The sequence below is a fragment of the Eulemur rufifrons genome, chromosome 3, assembly GCF_041146395.1.
Source record: "Eulemur rufifrons isolate Redbay chromosome 3, OSU_ERuf_1, whole genome shotgun sequence".
NCBI classification, from domain to species: domain Eukaryota; kingdom Metazoa; phylum Chordata; class Mammalia; order Primates; family Lemuridae; genus Eulemur; species Eulemur rufifrons.
In genome coordinates, this window is record NC_090985.1 from 44,164,778 (window position 1) to 44,181,485 (window position 16,708).

Consider the following 16,708-nt stretch of genomic DNA (forward strand, 5'->3'; position numbering starts at 1 on the left):
TTATAAAAAGATTCATGTGTACAACATCTGTGGCAAATGATTCCTTTCCTTCAATCCTATTTGAAAGAACGTGGCAGATTTATGCCCCCTCATATTTTAAAGGACTTAACTATGTTACTAAATTCTTACAACCTTGAGGCAACGTAAATTAACGATTTCATTTTTAAGTTTAAAAATAGTTAATTTTAATGTGATAACCATAGGTTCAGATGAACTGCATCCTAAAAAATAGTATAGGTGGTTTAGAATCAATCATATCCAGTTATGAACCTCAGCCTCTAATTCTAACAAGCAGTGTAACTTTTGCAAACTTATTCACCTCCCTGAAAATAAAAATTTTACCCATATGTGAGGATAAAACGATTTACCTTGCTGTGTATACATACACACACACATTCAGTATATACATATATGTGCTGTATGCATAGTATATATGCTGTATATATAATATATATGTGATATATATTCACATAAGTGACTTTTTAATATATTTTAAAATATTGTTTGTTTCTTTGTAACATGTAGCTGGTTATACATGTAGCTGGTAGTAATGGCTAAGTTTTATTGCACACATATAAGGTGTCTAGCTGGTACTATGCTAAATATCTCATAACATTACCTCCTCTGTTTGTCACAACACTATGTGACGAGGCACATATAGATTCGTAAAACAAGGTTTAGAACACTTACAATATTCCCCTAATGGCTAGTAAGAGGCACAATTGGCATGGCATTCAGGCAGTCATGACACCATATCTAGATTTTTCATTTCTAAGTGATGCAAACTGGTGCTATCCCCACATGGAATCACACCAGCATTTTCCTATCATTGATTAATACCTACAAAACTTTAGTCTCAATGTGTTGATGATGCTGTGAGTGATACTGTTTGGTTTATTTTTCCTCTACTACAGATATCTTGTTGCCTCAAAGTATGCAATCCAGAGAGCTAGAAATTACTTGATTAATGACATTCAGAGCAACCCATATTTGGGTAACACAGATATAAACAGGACAAAATGCGTTTTTTTCTTTTTTTTTTTTCAAAATGCATTTTTTAATGTCTGCAGTTTTTATGGGTAGGTGTTACAAAGTGCAATCAATGTTTGCTATATCTCTCTATAACAAATTTATACAACTATTTTTTTATTATTTCAGCATAAGGGTATACAACTTTCTACTGTGTGCAATGACTCACTTTTCTAGTGAATTCTTTTATGGGGGAAATAATTACCTGCTCATTTTTATAATATTTTGAGCAAATTTTTATTTTCGTATATCTGATTTGATTTCCCTGTATCTGTAGTTACCAGCAAAATTGTACTGAGGGTGTGCTAAGTCACCTCCACAAAACTAAGACCATATGTAGACATTTATGAAATGAAAAATAAATCAGTGAACACAAAATTTGAAAGGCCAGTTTCTGAATCCTTAGCATCTCTGTAAATGAATCCTCATCTTTGACTTTGGAATGTAATAGAGAGAAATTATTTGAGCCCGTGCTATTACAAGGCCATTTTGGATGAACTTCCGTTCAATGTCAGAGCAATGGGCAGAGGCTGGAGAGGACAGTGGACTGGCAGTCTCAACCAGCAGGCTGGGGCCTGCTTTTCTTTCAAATAAGCTGAGTCTGGTAAATTGCTTAGCTTCCTTGGGCCTCAGTATTATCATTGGGAAAATGGCAGTGAAAATGTCTGCTCTTTGTACTCCACAGTTTATCAAATTAGAAGTGATACCCAAAGGCGTTTTACAAAGCACAAAGTGCATCACAAATAAGAGTTTTCACAGTAATTCTAACTAAGTGTGTAATACCTTCACAATTTCTTCCAGGCAAGGTTGCAGGATATATCCTATTCTTTAAAGCTCTGTTATCTTCTCTTGAAAGTATAATAGCAAAGATGAGTCATTGAGAGAACTGTTGTTATTATTATAACATCCATAGCAAATAATAATAGCACTTGAAGTACACACAATACATACTCATACTTTGGAGGCTTAGAAGGAATCAGAACATGGATCCCAAGAGGAGCTTCCCCCAAGCAATGTTTGTTGTGCTTTTCTTCCTTCCTCTCTTCTTATCCCTTTCTTTTCCTGCAGGTGTTTCGAGGTTCTTGTTTTTCATGATCTTGGCTGGCATTTTACCCAAGGATACTGGCTTTGATATGATGTCCTGCTTTGTAATTTTTATGACAAGATTCCCTGCCTTCAAAATATCCTATGCTAGTTTCTCCAAAGAGTCTAGTTTAATAACCTGACAAATGTTAAATATTTGACAAATTCCTATTATTGAGCTGAATTGAATAAGGTATTAATGGGGCACCTTGACATGAATGTCATCATATCCTAATGACATTCTGTATGTTTAGAACCTTCAGAACTTTTCTCCAGAGGTGAGATATGGAATGATCATATTTTTGGCTGGAAGTGTTTTGTATGACTTAAAATCTGTGTTAAAAATTAATTAGTTGCCAACAGATAAAAATATGAAGATATTTTATAAAGTTCCAGCTTTTTGACTTCTCTTGAAATAGCAGAACCTGTGGCAAGATTGGGTCCTCCATGGCAACAGCAGCAGCCACCGAGGAGCAGCTGGCTCCTTTAGAAGGGCAAGCTATGTTCAGTGTAGTAAGGGTCCCCACCTGTTCCACTTCATTTATTTATGTCATCTGTCTGGTCCCTGTAAGATCTGAGTTTGTGACCCTTGTTGAACACACAGAAATAACCTAATTAAATCCTGCTTCATAACCAGTTAGTCATGGGTGAAATCATGGACAGATGGTTTAAGGTGAACATATGTTGTTGATCTGTTTCTCTTATTTCATTAACCATTTGCCAGCATTTTAAACAGTCTAATCATATGTCACAAACCATATCTGGAAGAGCAGTTTATAAGGTGATAATCTAGAGTTTCTTTGAATTGCTTATTTTTAAACTTCCAAGTGAAAGCTGCTCTGAGGTTTGATTTGCAGTTCAAGGTAGAATTTTACCAGCTCAGTAAATGTGATTTCTAGGCAGGTTCCAAATTCCATGCCTGACTCATTTCTGTGATGTCAGAGTATTAGAAAGGACATCTCTGGGACGGGTTTTGTTTAAACACATGAATTTACAGTGAGTAAAAGGCCTCCCATGAAGTTTCACTATGAGTGATATATTAAAGGCAAGGAAGAAGGGACCTGGAGATTTGGTGTTGGTAGCACCTTGAAGCATCTAAGGTTTTCTGAAGGCTTCATAAAGAACTTCCCTCATTCCCAATGCCTAAGGGGAAGAAAGTTGATATAGGTAAACCTAAATTAAAGAAAAATGGAGTCATTTTAACAGCAGGGGGTAATTTAGAAGGAGGACTATAAATATTATAATATTGTTTGGGAAAAAATCCCCTCTTTTATTTTTTTTTTGATTTCTAGAGTTACCTTTTTTTAAATCAGAGTATTAATATGTAGGGGCCTGACATTAAGGTTTGGGTCTACAGAAAGGGGTATAAGACACCTGCTTATTATACTTTAGTGAAGGCTGTCGATCAGAAGCACAAAAGGAGTCCCTATGATTCCACATGGTCTGAAACAGGACACAAGGCTAGAAGTTCCTCATACAGAGGTGTGAGGTCAAAGCATTTCCATGTCTGTGCAAGCAAAGAGAACTTGCAAGTACGGCTATGGACATGGTGGGTGATTGGTTAAAGAACTGGGCGTCTTGGGTTCAAAGATCTTGACATTACCCACAGAAGGCCCTCTTACATATGCTTGGCTTTGGGCAGGGGCAGGTTAGCCTAATCATTACCAACCAACCTAATCATCACCAACTGTGCAATTATCCACTGGGCTAGATATTGGTTTAGGCCCCCAGGGAGAGGTGGCAGAGCAAATGCCAAGGGAACATTTCATTTGAGACATAGACAACCACCTCTTGCATAATGAGTGATTCAAACTCTCTTTGGGGATCCATGTAACCTGGTGAGCTATTGAGTCAATAACATACCATGAATGAAAATGACAAAATCATCACGAAAGAGCAAGGTGATCGAGATTCCAAACCTCAGTCTAGCATTTCCTACTTGTCTTGAGTCAGAACAAATTTAGTGTAATTAGGAGGAAAAGGATGGATACAAACAACTATAATGGTAGTCACAGGGAAATAACAAGTGCATAGCGTGAGGGAAATTACTTTTTCTTCTTAACAAACTCACAGACAAAGTACATGGTAAGATGGCACTCTGTGTCATTCCATCTGCCAGAGCTCAGCATTTCTACACAGTCCTCATGACCGTAGGGGTCACTGGGTTCCCCCTCATTCCAGTTGCTGTAGTTCTGCAGTGGAGTGTTGTCTGTGAACACGTACTGTCCCTCCCTCTCAAGGTCGTTCACCCCAATGAACACCCGGAAGAAGCCACTCTTGGCCACATAGTCGGCGATGAGTGTGTTGGCAGCTTCATCCTTGGGCATGGCCAGCATTCCACCCCGAATCCTGCAGTGGGTCAGGGATTCCCGGTAGTTCTTCTCCTCCTGCACGATGTAGTAGAACTTCTCTTCAGTCTCCCTAATCCCTGCTATGACTTTGCAGGGAGGAAAAGAAGAGTATCATTATGTATCTCAACAAGAGAAAGGCAAGTACATAATACTGCCAGATTTAAATTCATTTACTCGATGTTCAAGAATTATTTTGCAAGGCCCTATTATGAGGTAGTCACCGGTTTAATTTTTTCTTCCCACTTTCTAGTTATCAAATGGAGAACTAACTTCTACTACTTGTCCTCTGTTTTCATCTTCCTCAATGTCCCACAGCTGTCCAGCAGAGAGCATGTTGACAAAGACTTGCTACACAAATGGCCACAAGGCCCATCTTATGCTATTTTTCCCATCACAGTTTGTGTTTTAGCCACACTTGTAGTCCCATGGGCACGCTCTTCTCTCTATTGCTTCCACATCTTTCATGCCTGGGAAGTCTTATCACTGCTTCTCTGCCCAGCAAAATCCTACTCATCTCAGTGGAAATTCTTTCTCCTAGAAGAAGTCTTTCCAATGCCCCTGTACAGACATGGCAGTTGTCGTGTGCTGTTTCCTGTGTTTCCATTGCCCCTTCCACTTTTTCCTTATAGCATGCAACACATTCTAGTCTAATTGTTTGCTTGTGTGTCTCTCCAACTCAACTGTGAATGTCTTGAGGGCAACGATCATGTCTTTGACACTCTTCAGCCTCAGTGCCTGAAATATTTTAGGGGATGGTTAATGCTTATTGAAATGGCGTAGGAATAATACAGAAGTTTGCCCATTTGGGGCCAAATTCCTGGGCTTTGAACATGTATATGGATTGAGATTTTCCATACTTCATGACAGGTACAAAAAGGAGAATGAGCTACGGAGTAAGCTTCAGGACAGAACTGGGGACTCAAAATCCCTGAGCTCATAACATGGCATGTATGTTTTGGTCTTTTGGGGCATAAATATATATGCATTTTGGGGCATATATATTTAATTTTAATTCACAAAGAAGTCTATTACCACTAAAATGTTAAGAACTATTGCTCTATGTTCTACATTTGTGATCTGTTTTATTCACGACAGTCTAAGTCATATTAGGGACAGAATCTTCAGTATGGGTTATAACCAGAGTTACATAATAATTAGGGTGGTTAGTTAATATCAAGTATTTCCTTTGCCTCTAGTATTACAAGATGAAGATGAACACAGGATGGCATCTATGGGCTTCCAACAATGTACAACAAATATGGCTGGACTGCAATAAATGAAAGTATAACAAAATGAAACCAGTTGTAACAGTAACTACAATAGTTCCCTTATTAATACTGTCTCAGAAGATAATACATAAGCTCTTCCCATTTTAAGGGCTTTTACTGATAAACTATCATGGGGAAATGGATAAAAATGACTAATGTGGGACACTGCAAAACTTGGAGAAAGATAAAACGTTCATACTGGTTTGTCCTGTGAGGAGAGGAATCAGAGAAACCTGTGTTCAAATCCTTGTTCCACTGCTCATTAGGTTTGTATCTATGGGCAAGGTACTCTCTCTAAGCTTCAGTTTAATCATTGTATCTACATCATAACAATAATTATGAAAACTCAGGGAGATAATACTAGTAGTTATGCACTATTCCACGTACTCAAGAAAGTAGCAATTGTTGTTATTATTACTCCTATTTTCTGAGATGCTGGTTCTGTTTTACTCTTGCTGTCTTTTTTTATTCTTAAGGCATGCGTTGCCAAACTCTAACCTTTTCTCCATTCCTCTTTCTTAGGAAAATACCTTTTTCTACCCATGAGCAATGCACATATGTATGAATATATATATGTAGTGGACTTGAAGTGTCCTGTAGTCTGTGTGGATAATTAGCATTTTGAGAGACTTTTAAACTGGAGACACTACCTTAATGGACCTTTGCTCAACACAATGTATTTCCTACTAGAAGTATTGAAATTACAGTGTTGAAAGAGACTAATCAATAGATATATAGCACAAAGCAAAAGAGAATATGCTCACCATTCTTGACGAACTTCATAGATGTCTTGAGACGAGCAACACTAATATCCAGTTGTCCAACAACTTTCCGGTATCTTCCACAATCACAGACGGTACCTTTTAAATAACAAAAACTGTGAAGTCATGTTGAAGTACATGCAGACCAGTTGAAAGGAACATTTGTTCTCTTTCCGATATTTACTATCTTTTTCTAGTCTGGCTCTATCTCCCTGTCAATGAGTATACCTTAAAACTTTGACTTAAAACAAGGCTTCCAATTTAAATTATTTTAAGAAATCCAGAAAATATATTTTTAAATGTTTTGAATGGGTTAAAAAACAATTCTAAACTAGATTTTTAAAAAGAAGAATAAATATGACAAACCACTGCACACACATTGTGGACCATTTGGCATTTTTGTTGGAATACAGAATGCGTCTGCCCAATCTCAGAATAAAATTTTTACAGCTTTCTTAAAACATATTTCCAGCCATTCCTCTCTGCTGTTTCTGCATCATTCACTAGTTCACACAACTCTCCCAAGACAAAAGAAACTTTTAATGATTAAATCAAATGTTAATTCTGATTATTCATTTAAAGTATAGGTTGTATGTTTCAAGGACTAGGATTAAATCCTGGAAATAGATCCAATGTATAATTTTTAGAGCCAATTTTTCAATTTGTGGATTAACTATGATTTTGTCATTCATTCTTCTTTGCTCACCTACCTTTTCAACTATCTACAAATATTTTTGTGATAGAGACAGAATTATAAAGAAAATGATGTAAAATTCAAATGATTCCCTTTTTCTATTTCATGGCCATTCATGTCAACATTTTCATTTGATTTTTTTCTTTAATAGTGTGAAAGTTAAAAATAACTTTATTAGCCAGAGGGAAAAAATATGGCTTTATTTACCCATATTCACAGTTAAATATAAGGAATGTAAAGCAATTCTCAGAATTTGTCTTCACTACACCCCTGTGGTTAGAAACAACTGAAATTACTAAAGAACAATCTACCTCCTCTCTCTGCAGAAGGCGCTGGTAATAAAACTCTTTTATAATGTTCTGGGAGAATCTCCCTGGCAATGGAAAACATGTGCTATAACCAGGGGGTCTATCTGGATCAGGCCAGGTTGCTACTGGCACTCCAAGGGCCGGTATTTGGTTGAGATACTAGTGGAACGTGAGGCATGGCATGCTGACGCAGGTCTTATTGCTGGATTTTCCTCTTGGCCCAGGAGAACGATGACTGCTTCCTGATGTGCTGGGTTTGCTTCTAACAGTAAGCATGGCAGGGATGGAGTGTGCCGTCATCCCCTTCCCCAGGGCTTGGAAAGTCACCAGCGGATAGAGAGGAAAGTTCTCTTCTTTCCTTTCCTCTAGCCCAAGGAAAATAAGGTTAAACACACTGAAAGTACTCTTGTTTTTATCTAAAGCATACTTATTTTTGAGATGAATACATTTGGAGTGATGCTAGAAAGCAAAGACAAAAATGAGCATATCATACCTGCTTTGCCTTTTCCTCCAGGTATTCCAAGCAAACCCTTTTCCCCTTTGTCACCTGAATAAAAACAATGGCAACCAAAAAAAAAAAAAAATGAAATAAAGGGTGAATTATTTCACACCTAAAATCAGAGCAGTTTTTAAATTTCATTTGCAATATCTTCAACCAACTAATATCGCTTGGTTTTTATAAATAATTTGATTTTGAATTGGCTGCACAGGTACAATTAATTAAACGAGTCATAATTGATTTAGATTGAATATAGAATTCCAGCAGGGTATGTAAAGAACATTTTGAAAGTGTGTTACCTATCTCACTAAAATGTTTTTTATAATGTGGCCTTCTGCACAAGGCTAATACAATTCTCAGCATGTTTTTTTTTTTTTAACTTTTTATTCTTTTTTTTTTTTTTTTTGAGACAGAGTCTCACTCTGTTGCCCAGGCTAGAGTGAGTGCCGTGGCGTCAGCCTAGCTCACAGCAACCTCAAACTCCTGAGCTCAAGCGATCCTCCTGTCTCAGCCTCCCGAGTAGCTGGGACTACAGGCATGCGCCACCATGCCCGGCTAATTTTTTCTATATGTATTTTTAGCTGTCCATATAATTTCTTTCTATTTTTAGTAGAGATGGGGTCTCGCTCTTGCTCAGGCTGGTCTCGAACTCCTGAGCTCAAACGATCCGCCCACCTCGGCCTCCCAGAGTGCTAGGATTACAGGCGTGAGCCACCGCGCCCGGCCTCAGCATGTTTTTAATTTAAAAAAATATCATTGTTTTGTAAGTCCAGATCAATTAGCACAATTTAATGTCTGTGTATTTATTATGTCTCAAGTTATTTTCACGTGGCTTTTTGCCCTTGGGTTTTCAAAAAAATATGTATTGTGCTTTTACAATTGAATTAAAAAATATTTACTATTTACTTGCTCTATGAAAGACAAAAGGCTAGCTACTTTGAGAGGATATACAGAGAGACAAGATCAAAACTTTGACTTCAAGGAGTTTACAATTTTTAGAAAAGATGTCATGTATGCAAATATCTATAATATAAAGTCTTGTCATATATACTGAAATATCAACCTTTGTAATTTTCCTTTCGGCTCTTCTTTGCATGCGACTGCTTTCTCATTTAGAGGAATCTATAAAATAATTCTCAGAGAAGCAGGACTTTTAAAGCACAGAGAAAGAAAAAAATGTTAATTTCTTTTTTTACTTCAAAATAAGCTCTCGAAGCTTATACCAAACACCATAATTGAAAGCAAAAGTTTTCATTTGCAAAAAGAAATGCTTGGCCTAGTTTCTTAAGAGTCAAAAGAGAAGACCCTGAGAGAAGTAAAATCGAGTTTATGCTGCAATGGTGATCTGGAAAAAGATGAAGAAAGAACTCATGAATGATGAATACAGCATGGTCACCCAGGCTAGGAGTATGGGGCTTACCCTCATATGAGTTTGGTGTGGCCAGGGAATTGGTGATACGACCCAAGGGGACAATGTGAAGGAGAGTGGAGTCAGCATTGAGATTCTGCCTAACCTCATTTTTCACCAGCCATAGGGAAACAGTGGAAGCCACTCTAAAACCTGTAGGGTGCCTTACATTGCATGTGCTGAGGACATCGATCGGTTCCCTTCTCATTACTGTCTGATGAGTGCTCTTCTTTAAGAGTCCCTTACACAGTGGCTGTTGACCCTCCAGACGAGGGCATGCCTGCCGGGGGCCCAAGGACTTACTGAGACTTTCTACACTGACCCATGCGAACACTTTTCTTTACAGTGATGCCAGACATTCCCGTGATCCCCAAACAGAAGGGAGGGTCCTTGAAGTCTAGAATGCAGTTTACGTGGGCAGGGGAAAGCCTCAGAACTTGTACTTGGATGAAATGAGACAATGGTGAAGTCTATGGCTATAGGATGTGATGAATGTTGTTAGAGAGACAGTGAACAGAGATAACATACTCTGAGAGGAAGCCAGAAGAGACAGTGCTTCAGCCGGAAGAATAAAGGAAGCCTTAGCATTTGAGCTTGGCTATGAAAAGCTCCAGCAGCTAAAGCGGGGAGCAAGATGAGGAGCATGTACAGCTGAGGGTATGGTTGGGAGAAAAGCATGAGCATACATCAAGCACCCTGCTGGGGAAGAGTGATCTGCTCACACCTTAGTTGTATCCTACAGATTCCTTATTCCCCTTATATGTAAGTGGGAAAGGTAAGAACAGATATAGAGAATACATAATATTAACAGAAGGGGCGGGAACATATATTTACTCAGTGCCAATTAGTTGCCAAGTACTGTTCTGGATACTTCACACATACTATCATCTTAAACCCTATGAGTGAGTTATTATCGTTATTCCACAACCAAAGAAATCGAGGATCAGAGAGGCAAAACAACTTGCTCAAGGACACCCAGCAATTAAATGGCAATTCTGGCATTGAAACCCAATCTTTTCTCACTTTCCAGTTCTTGGTACTTCCCAATGAGTTAACCAATGATTTAATAATGAAAGAAAGGAAAGTGTTTGAAAAATGCTATCTAAAGTTGAAGAGAATAGCAATCCTTACTACCACCAAAACTAATATGGACTTAAAAGATCATATGAATATGGGGTAAATATTTTAATTTTTTAAAAATGTATTTTCTTTGTATGTGAATCCTTTTCAATTCAATATGGATTGCACGTTGATTCCAGTTCTGCTATGATCCTAGTCTTAGGCTGAACCCCATAATAGACATAAAAGAAGCGTAAATAGAGTGCTTTTGGAAAACGATGGGCCTTTAAGAAAAGCAAAGCACACATAAGAGAATAAAGAGAATGTACTAACAGTAACAGAGTGAGATAAACAGAAAGCCTGGCAGGAATCCTGGAAAGGAAAAGATGGTTGTGGAGCAGAGCAAGGAAGGCTTCACTGAAGCAGTATCCCTTATGTAGGAAACAGCTTCTTGAATTGGTATGTGGCTTTTTTTCTGAGGAAATGTAAATGCTGTGACTACTTTCCAGTACTTGACATGAATCCTTTCCTTTTGTGACAGATGGGAACACCAAAGCAGTGTGGTAGAGTGTAACACTATAGAAGCCCCAAAATAATGGGGCTTGAATCCTGGCTCTGCCACTTACTACCTGCATGTGGACAGGTTATTTAATTTCTTTAAGCCTCCATTTCTTCGCTTTTAAAGCAGACATAATGACACTTAAAATTATAAGATCACTAAGGAGAATAAATTAGGTACAGTAATGGTATCTTATAATGGGATTAGCACTGGGCTTGACTCACGGACGATGCTCAACCGATATTAGCTTCTGCTTCCTAAATCTGAGTTATGGTAAAGGCATGCATGCCAAGTACTTACCCAGTTCACAGAAAGTTTGGGATTAGAATATCTATTTTCCCCATATAAATTATGGTTTAAAGCCATCCACAAAAACTGATTTTGGCCCACGAGTGGGAACATGTCTATAATAACTGCCTTAAGGTTGAAGAATTAGAGGTCGCATTCAAACAAACAAACAAACAAAAAATTCACAACACTTTCAGTGTAAAAGGATTATTGACCTTAAATAAAAGCAGTTATTTTGCTATGAGATGGAATTTATCTATACTAAATCATTTTTATTTCTTATTCCTAAAATGAAATATTGACATCCAGAAAGCTACCCTATCCATGCAAGTGACAATATTAAGGTCAACCTAGAATGTTGAGATTAATCTGAGTCAGTAAAAAATTTAAAAGGGTTATCATCAAAATGAGGACAGTATATTTCAAAGCACAGATTAGAAACGAAGTTAATCCAAGTGAGCTAGAATGCTGCATCTCCTTTTTTTAAAAAAATTCCAGGACATTCTCATAAATTTTGATGGCATATCTCTGGAGAAAGAAATCTTAGAAGATGAGGTAGAAACTGATATTAAGGGCAAGTGGTACTTTTAGGAACACTGTAGGAAATAATATGTTTTATCATTCATTTTTCCATTCTTTTTTCCTTTTTTTTTTTTTTGAGACAGCATCTCACTCTGTTGCCCAGGCTAGAGTGAGTACAGTGGCATCAGCCTAGCTTACAGCAACCTCAAACTCCTGGGCTCAAGCAACCCTACTGCCTCAGCCTCCCGAGTAGCTGGGACTACAGGCATGCACCACCATGCCCAGCTAATTTTTTCTATATATATTTTTAGTTGGCTAGATAATTTCTTTCTATTTTTAGTAGAGATGGGGTCTCGCTCTTGCTCAGGCTGGTCTCAAACTCCTGACTTCGAGCGATCCACCTGCCTCGGCCTCCCAGAGTGCTGGGATTACAGGCGTGAGCCACCACTCCTGGCCTCATTTTTCCATTCTTAATGCAACAAACATCTAGAAAGTGTCTACTACATAAAGGGCATTAGGATAAAATGATTAAACATTAACGTCCTCCACAGAGCTTATATTTATTTAAGCAAACAGATCCAGTAAACCTTCTGTTCATTTGTTCCCCCAAGAAGTTCATAGTCTACAAGGGGAAACAGACAAGCTAGCCATGACAATGAGTACTATGATAGAGGTATGCACTAGGTACTATGTACCTGAATCTTGAAGTAGGAATTGGCATGAAGGAAATTAGGCTAGTTAACCCTATCATTTTCAGACTGTTACTTTTTCAACATTTTTGGAAATTCATCTACTTTGAAGCTCAGCCAATCATACTAAAAAACTCTTGAGCCTTTCTTGTCTTTGTCATCTACGAAGTCACTTAGTCTTATTTTCTGAAAGGATTAAGACTTGGCTCAAGATCAGTAATTCTAACTCTTCTAGTTGGAATCTCATCTAGATTTGACACATCTAAATCTAGGAAAGTGCTAAAGCTAGAATGATTCATTGAAAAATGAAGTTCTTCAATTCTGGACTTGACCGTGGCAGTGATTTACCCTCCCCCTCCACTTCTGCCATGTTCAGGGCAATACATAGACTCTTAACCTCATTTAACAAGGCTGCATCTCAGAAATATCAAAGTCCAACATCCCACTTTCTATCCCTTTAACCAGTTGTTAAATGGAGTAGATACAGATGGGGCAGATCCATGATGCACTCTAGTTGAAGCTTATACAATTCCAGGGGCCCTCTTTAAGAAAAATAATACAAAATTACATATGGAAAAGTGGTTGCAAAAGTGAATAGTTATCATGAGAAAAAAAATCACTAAATTTTAAAAGTAGACAAAACCACATTACAAAATTCACTAAAAATCACGACATTTTAATGAATGAATTGTGCGTTTATAATTCTTTTTTTCATAATTATTGGTTGCATATGTTTGGCTGTATTCATTGCTTCTTTATTTGATCACAAATGTATAATATCATTTTTTAAGAGATGACAGAGGGATAATATAGTCAGATAACAGTTTCCTTTAACATGTATAATCAAAAATGATTTCATTAAAAGCTTATTGAAGTAAAACACAAAAGTGTGCCAACATAAAGGTCCTGCTTGATGACTTTTTACAGAATGAAATGCCTATGTAACTACCACCAAGATTAAGCCCTCAAAAAGCCCCCCTTTTGCCATCTCCCTATTTATATTCCTCATTCCCAAAGGTCACCATCCTGACTTATAACCATGTTATAAGTTTTCATGCTATAATTTTTTCATGTTGTTGAACTTTCTATAAATGGAACAATTTGGAATGTAGGGGTTTTTTTTTTGTATGGATTCTTTTGCCCAATACTATGTCCATGAAATTCATCTTTTCTGGCATATAGAAATATTAATAGCATATTTATTTCCATTGCTATAGGGAAGCAGTGTATGGGAGTTTCAGTTGTTCCATATCCTTGTCAACACTAGGTATTGTCAGTTATTGTGACTTTAGCCATTTTGGTGAGTATGCAGTGCTGTCATAATTCAGTCAAATTTGTGTCACTTTGATAAGGTTGGCACTTTTTCATATATGTATTGGTCATTTGAATAACTTATTTTGTGAAATATCTATTCAAGTCTTTTGAACTTTTTTGTCTCTTTTGGGCTGTTATTTTTCTTATTGATTTGTATACAAACAAATCCCTCATGACCTGTAGCAGAAGTCTGAATTTTGTTTTTTTATTAATAATGTCAGCATTTTCTTTCACTTTTACAACTTGTTATGGGTGACATATAGTTAATTAAGAATAGTATCAAATTTGAGAATATACCTTTTTAAAGTCTTTTTCACATATAAGCTGTTAGATTTGGAAAACTTTTTCACAGACTAGTTCTGGTCTTATATATTTCAAACATTGTTGTTTGGTTTTTTCCCCTACAACCAACACATTTCTTGTGCTGGATGTCCCAGGACACATTCCTATCATGATCTGACGTCTGGCCCAGCACTTTTGTACCATGCATTTGAATAAATGTGCACAGTAAGTGGTAGGAGTATTCTTGGAAGCTATTCCCACACTGGAATTGCGAGCAATAACTGTACATGGAAGTAACTTCAAACTATGTAAATATATCTCAATAATTCCAAACTAAATATTTTCCCCACTCAGACTCCTCTTAGCTAGTTCCCAAGATTCTTGTATTCACTCCAAAACCACTTGATATAAGAGGTATGGTGAGAGAAGTTGGGGAGTAGGAGAGAGTAGTCCTAACCCATGCTTTCTCAATGGGATGATATCACTCAAGGATGCAAAAGTCAGTTCTTGGGGAGTGAAAAATTGTACTCTTTTTTTAAATACAAGAAGCACAAATATACACACAGTACATAAATATATAGTCCATGGGTGGTGTTAAAATTTCATGGGGAAGGACAATTAGGAAAAGTATGTTTAAAAGGCTTGTTGGGGAGGCAGTAATTTTAAAAAATGTTGGAGAACACTATTCTAACCAATTGAGGTTAACCTGTCTTACTTTGCAAATTTTACCAGGATATATGGCCATGTGAACCCATTGCTAAGGCTGGTATCAGGGGCTTGGGAAGGACCCAAACAAATGACAGACTCTGAAGCTAAAGCTTCACTAGCTTCACAGTAAAACCACCACAGATGTACACTGCACCAGGACTTGTGAACTCTAAGGTTACATAGCTCTTCCCCAGCTATGAGGATTTTAACTACAGGTGACTATACAATATAAGCCATCAAATCAAAAATACCTGTAGTAATTTCTTTTCAGTGGCACTGTCCTTCGTTCCTATCTTCAAGTGCAGGCTGAAGGAAGTACTTCAAAGGAATGAGTTGGGGGAATGGGGAGAGAGGGCGTACTGAGCTGGAGAATGAGAATAGCGAGGCCACTGTCTAAGCTGAGACCGCAGTCTATCAACCTGTCTGCAAGAACATACTGCTGGCCAAGTGAGGCACATGTTTAATTATGAAGCTGCGCAAACATTTATGAAAATATAGAGGGCCCATCAAGGCTACAAAAATTATATTACCCATAGCACTGAGCTTTCCCCCAATCTGTATCATTGTATAAGCATCTCTTGTATTTCCCTCTAATGCCTTTTCCCCATAACATAATATTATTATTCCTCAAGACCTACATCTGTTCCTCCTCATATCAATCTTACCTTACTCTCCCATATGATTCCTGGAGTAGTCATATTGTTCAGTACTATAATATTTTTGAGAAAGTTCTATCTTCCTGAATAGTCTATGAGTCTCTTGCAATAAAATTTTGATTATCATTCAGCGTTGTATCTTTAAACCAGGTGGAACAATGCTTGTATGAATTACTGGATATCAGGAGCAATTAGAACCTGCTACTCTTGTGGGGCTTTATGAGAAGAGGCAGGGAAGGAGTGCTTAGAGAGTATTGAGGAAATTATCTCTGTTTTATAATATTGAGGCTGCAATTATGTCCAAGAGCAGACATGACTGAAAACAAATAAGTATACACATATATGCTTCAAATTCCTATCCTGTTAATAGATCACAGGACAGAATTTTCATTTATTCTTCTCAGATTAAGAAAGAAAATTATATTGCCCTCTGCCTATTTTGTGTTTTATGAATGATCATGTATCATTTTGATTGTATCAAGGATCTGTGGCCAATCAGTAGATCCCAGGACAGAATTCAATATAGAGACAACCAGAACTTGATGCTTGATTCTATTCCTGATATCTTGTTTAATTTTTCTCAAGGCCTTTCTTTTTTTTGAGCTGTGAGATATATTTCTCATATATGGAAGAAAGAGCCAAGCCATGAAGACAGAGAGAACTCATATTTTAAAAGAAAGAAATGGGATTATTTTAATGACACAAAACCTTAAAATATTTTAAAGGTATGCTCAATTTGCTTTAAATTGCTACTGGAAAATAGTAAAATGCAACTCACCCTTCTTGCCAATGGGCCCAGTCTTGCCAATATTGCCCTGGTCTCCTATATCTCCCAGTTCTCCTTTAATTCCTGAAAAGCAAAACATGTCATATTTATATCATAAAGTTTTATATTTCCTTGAAAAATGTGGAAAATGTGATATTCACTTGAAGGAAATACAAAAAAGTGTATTATTCTACCTGTGATATCTAATATATCTCCCATCCTATATCATCTATTTTAACAGAGTTATAACATATGCATTAAAATTAAAATTTGAGCAAGTATGGCAATCTTGGACATGATGATAATAAAATAATTACTGGTGCAGTATTTCTAGAATGACTATGGCAGAGGATATTTAACATAGAGGTTAGATAAGGGCTGAGTGGAAGCATCCTTGCACTTTGTTCTGGTTTTGTTCTTCTCTGGATCCATTTTGGCATTGCTTTGGGATTCTGTTTCCTCCC

At 37.2% G+C, this 16,708-nt stretch overlaps 1 protein-coding gene across 1 annotated transcript in view; it reads right to left on the reverse strand.

Moving 5' to 3' along the window:
• Positions 1 to 1,110: 1,110 nt before the first annotated feature.
• COLEC10 (collectin subfamily member 10) overlaps positions 1,111 to 16,708 on the reverse strand; it is a 38,401-nt gene continuing 22,803 nt past the window's right edge. The window contains exons 3-6 of the mRNA XM_069466052.1: positions 16,257 to 16,328; positions 7,988 to 8,041; positions 6,496 to 6,591; positions 1,111 to 4,549 (exon numbers count right to left, since the gene is read on the reverse strand). Coding sequence (XP_069322153.1) covers positions 4,158 to 4,549; positions 6,496 to 6,591; positions 7,988 to 8,041; positions 16,257 to 16,328 — 614 coding nt within the window. The 3' untranslated portion in view covers positions 1,111 to 4,157. The remainder of the gene's footprint in view (positions 4,550 to 6,495; positions 6,592 to 7,987; positions 8,042 to 16,256; positions 16,329 to 16,708) is intronic.